This window comes from Galeopterus variegatus, unplaced genomic scaffold (assembly GCF_000696425.1).
Source record: "Galeopterus variegatus unplaced genomic scaffold, G_variegatus-3.0.2 Scaffold4615, whole genome shotgun sequence".
Taxonomy (NCBI): Eukaryota; Metazoa; Chordata; class Mammalia; order Dermoptera; family Cynocephalidae; genus Galeopterus; species Galeopterus variegatus.
This window is the reverse complement of record NW_007730726.1, coordinates 230,300-235,146: the sequence shown is the minus strand read 5'-3', so window position 1 is coordinate 235,146 and position 4,847 is coordinate 230,300. Positions and strand designations below refer to the sequence as shown.

Sequence of the window (4,847 nt, the reverse complement as noted above, 5' to 3'; positions counted from 1 at the left end):
GTTTTGAGATCTCAGTGTAAAAAAAAATTACTTTATACATTTCATACACTGGTTTAACAGTAGAATACTTGTAGTTGATCCAGGAATATTGTCGAAGTCTATAATTTCCTTCCTAATTTTTCATATCTTCTATGATTGTATAAATGCCCATTTAATAGCCTGTTTTTTGTTAGTTATACTAAATATTGTTGGGAGATGGTACTCCGAGTCTACTTTTGACAGTCAATATAAGACATTACAAAAACTATTTTTGCTTGATGCATCAGCTACCTTTCTGTCGCTAAATTCAGTATATATTTTTCAACTCTTCCCCTGCTTGGCTTTTTTGTAACATCTTCCTGTCTCTCATTTCTTTTTTAATATACATTCTTCTCTTGACTTCCTACTTTTCCCTCTACCTCTTTGGCTCTAACTTTCCAGTGTTCTTTCTTGGCTCATCTTCATCTACTTGTCCATTAAGTGGTGATGTTTCTTAGGGTTTTTTCCTTGGCTCTCTTGATTACCCACTCTGCATACTCAGTGATATTGTTTCCATGGCTTTGATTACTATCTAAATGCTGATGGTTTTCCTGTATTTGTCTTCAGCCTAAGTCTCTTCTGAGCCATGAATCTGTATATTCATTCACTTATCAATCGATCAACAAGTATGTATTGAGTTTCTATTGCATGCCTGGTATTGTTCAAGATTATTGGGATCAGAGCTGAGCAAGAAGACATTGCATTCTCTTAGAGGAAAAAAAATAGTAAACACAAATCTTTTCAGACAGCCCTACTGCTATGAACACACTAGATAATGGCAGAGAGACTAATGGGGGTGGGGGCAGAGGAAGTGGAAGGGAACTGTTTGGACAGTGTGGTCAGGGAAGCCTTTCTGGGGAGGTGAGATTTTGAATCACCAATGTGAACAGTAAAGCAGTTCTTAGCCCTCACTGTGCATGAGAATCACCTATGGACCTTAAAAAATACCCATAGTTAGCCCTCAGCCCCAAGTATTCATATTTAATTGTCCCGAGATGGGGCTAAGCACTTATATTTTTAAAAAGCTTCCCAGACTGTGATGTTAATACACAGCAGTAGTTGAAAACCACTGATCAAGAGGAAGAGAATTCCAATCAATGGGAAGTGCTAGTATTCAAAGTCTTACTTTCATGAAATTGTAGCTTCATGAGAGGGTAATAATGTCTGTTGCATCATTTTTTAAATGATGATTTTTATAACTGGAGTCTAGTCCATGAAACTTAACAGGCATGTCCCAAACTGAAACCAACATCTCTCATCTCCCCTCCCCTAGCAAAAACCTGCTGTTCATTCTGTATTTCTTATCTCAGAGCCAGGTACCCCAAATCAAAATATGGATGTCTTTGATTTCTTCCTCACATATCCAGCCAATCTTCAAGTGCTGTTTGGCTCTATTTCCTAAATATTTCTACCATCTCTGCCCTTCTCTCCAGTCCATTTGCTGCTGTTCTGTCTCACCTTTTAAAGGGAACATTCAGCAGCCTCCAGTCCTAAATATTCATTCCTCCTAGTGTCCCCCCACCCCATCTGTTCCCTACAGTGTAATCCTTAGTTGTTTGTAAAGCTCAAATATATTTGAATCACTTACCTACTTACGTCCCTTTCTGGGTCCCTCCTTGCTCTCAGAATAAAGTCCAACTCCTGAAACTTGCTCTGGCCTTTATTGACTTCATTCTTCTAGCTGCTACCCATTTCCTCCCTTCTATTTTAAACTTCAGCCAAATTCAACCACATTGTATATTGACAAAATAAATCTAAAAAAAATAAAATCAATAAATCAATAAAATAAAATGAAAAAACAAAAGATTTTATAAAAAATAAAAACTTCAGCCAAATTGATCTACTTAGAGTTGTAGAATGTAAATACATTTCATGTTATGTTGCATCTAACTTCTGGCATAGAGAGTGCTCTCTGTTTGGAATAATATTCCCTGTTCTTCCCCACTCTCCGATTCCTGCTTGTTCTTCAGGTATGAGCATAGATGTGACATTTTACCTCTGGTAAACCTTTTCTAACACGTGCAGTATTGGGCTAGTAAATCTTTCTATACTCATGCCATCTTATCAGTTTAGTATAACCAAGGAATTATGTTATCATCACTGTTTACCACCAATGTCTTGCCAACATTTTAGTGATAAGCAGACATGTTAATGTTAACTAAGAACTTTAATCTTTAAAATCAATGAGGGGTTGGGCCGAGCCCGTGGCGCACTCGGGAGAGTGCGGTGCTGGGAGCGCAGCAGTGCTCCTGCCACAGGTTCAGATTCTATATAGGGATGGCCACCGGTGCGCTCACTGGCTGAGCGCGGTGCGGCCGGTCTCAAAAAGGACACAGACACACACACAAAAAAAAAAATCAATGAGGGGTTGACCAGTTAGCTCAGTTGGTTAGAGCATGGTGCTGATAACACCAGGNAAAAAAATAACGTAGTCAAAATAAATGCTACAAATGAAGGAAACTTTTGTTAATTACATATTCACTTTTAACATAAATTAACTTTTCCTTTATAGGAGAACTATGCCTTTTTTGGGTCAGGACTGGAGATCTCCTGGATGGAGTTGGATTAAAACAGAAGATGGCTGGAAAAGATGTGAATCCTGTAGTCAGGAACTTGAAAGAGAGAATGATCAGTGTAACATCAATCACAATGTGTAAGTTACAGGTTAACAAAACCACGTCATTTGTCAGCTTAACATCTATGGCCTTTTCTATTTTTCAGTTTACTGCAAAGCTCCATAACTGGTAATTTTGCTGAGAATTACAGAGGATCAGATGAGTTATTTAGCTAAAGAATGAGCCTAGTGATTGCCTAATAGACACACATACATGCTGTTTTCTTCTTTTTATTTAAAACGTTTAATCTTCACAATAATCTGAGAGATAGGTGTTGTTATTAATCCTACATTATAGCTGAGGAACCTGAGGATATTAAAAGGTACAAGTTTGGTGGCATATGTCAGGGACGTGATAGTAGTGGCTTACACAAGACAGAATTTTACTTTTCTCTCTTGAAAGCCTGAGTTGGTATAGTGACTTTGCTTCATAACATTTCAGGGGCCCAAGTGACGTTATGTCTTGTTGCCCTGCCATCCCGAGAGTGTAGCCACATTGGCATGATCTAAGAGAGTGTATTGCCTACGCCATCTGTATTCCAGTTGATCTGTGCTTTAATGGCGCGACCCAAAAGTTACACAGATCAGATCATGTCTGTCCACACTTTGTTGGCTAGAGCACTAGCCATAAGGGAAGCTAGGTGTTGCGGACTGTCTTCTGCATAGCTGTATATATAGATAAAAATCAGATTTCATGAGCACAGATGCAGGGTAGATGGCTATGGTGTGGTAACTAGCAATCTCTACCACAGTGATATTGAGAATTTGAAGGGTTAGGAACGTCTTGAGACCTGTTCCTCTAGTCATGGGTCTAGTCATTGATTTTATTGTATATTCTTATTTGACATTTGCATAAATATCAACTATGTGTGTGACAGCCATCTGTTTTTCTGACAGAAGTTTAGTAGCGTTAGACCAGAGACTGGTTTTTGCAGTATTCGAAGCAGAAATTAATTTCATATTTCAGTTAAAGTGGAGATAACACATAATATTTGTTGAATTTATATCCTTCTGAGTTTTGTTTAATATTGATGGCTATAAAATTTATTAGGGTTGGTAATTATGCTTTTGGTATCAGATAATTAACGTTTCACAGTTATGAATTTTCTAGGTCATTTTTTTATTGTCTTAGGATTTTTATAACAAATTATTTAAAGTTGGTTGAGTATATGTAGAAATGTTAGTTGTCTCACATTTACTCCCAATAGTCACAATTAAATGTGGAGATTCCTAAGGTTACCATTTTAGGATGGGGAAATAGGTTACAAAATGTCAGTTTAAAAGAAGTTGTAGTGCTGGAAATACAATGTTATTGCTACTTCTACATTATGTAATTTGTGTGAGTTTCTGTTTTTTTCCTCATGTACTCTTTTTCTCAGCATTCCAAACATGTTTTAAAAGTCTGAGAATTAATTTTTTCTATATACACATAAAATTGGAGAATATAGTGAAGACATGTTTTCTTTATGTATCTCTGTGCCCTGTCTGCCTCCCCCATTCCCGGCAAACTCACCTACATACCCAACCCCATTCAGACTTACAAATCCTTTGAAATAGCACTGCTAACAAAAGTGTCCCTGTGCAGAGGGAAGAGGTCCAAATGTCTTCGCTTAAGACACAAGGTGTTACTGTAGCAACCATGGCTACCCACCATGAGGTGACATGAAGGGAGGATTAGCCAGCACTCATTTCTTTCACCCCATCCAGTTGCCTCACAAATCTATGGACCCTCTCTTTCCCCTTCTACCTTTGTTCTCTTTCTTCCCCTGACTTCTCTCCATTCCTACCAAAATGTGTGAAACATAGCACTCCTGATTCTTTGATTTAGAGTGGGCTTTCTAAAATTAGAAAAATTACTGTAGTAAAATAATTTAGGTGATCAAGACCCTAACTAACTTACTTAATTCTATTTTTTGTAAATGGGCATGAAAATAGAAGGCCTTTAAATATTCCCCTGCTTACTTTTCCCCTCATTTTGGGATAAAAAGTTCAGAAGAAATAGGTAAGAAATTACGCAATTCATCTTGGTAGATCTAGGAGCAGCCAATCAGTTCTTACTTTGAACCCTTGATTAAGCGGCCTTTAAATATTCCCCTGCTTACTTTTCCCCTCATTTTGGGATAAAAAGTTCAGAAGAAATAGGTAAGAAATTATGCAATTCATCTTGGTAGATCTAGGAGCAGCCAATCAGTTCTTACTTTGAACCCTTGATTAA

General features: G+C 37.6%; 1 protein-coding gene across 4 annotated transcripts in view; it reads left to right on the top strand.

Moving 5' to 3' along the window:
• The window catches only part of FBXO25 (F-box protein 25), a 90,689-nt gene that overhangs the window by 6,646 nt on the left and 79,196 nt on the right, over nucleotides 1-4,847 (top strand). For 3 of the 4 annotated variants that reach the window (XM_008587987.1, XM_008587989.1, XM_008587988.1), the window contains exon 2: nucleotides 2,531-2,671. In XM_008587987.1, the coding sequence (XP_008586209.1) occupies nucleotides 2,538-2,671 (134 nt within the window). In that variant the 5' untranslated portion in view covers nucleotides 2,531-2,537. Of the gene's footprint in view, nucleotides 1-2,530; nucleotides 2,672-4,847 lie in introns of those variants that run through there. The other variant, XM_008587990.1, reaches the window with a different exon arrangement.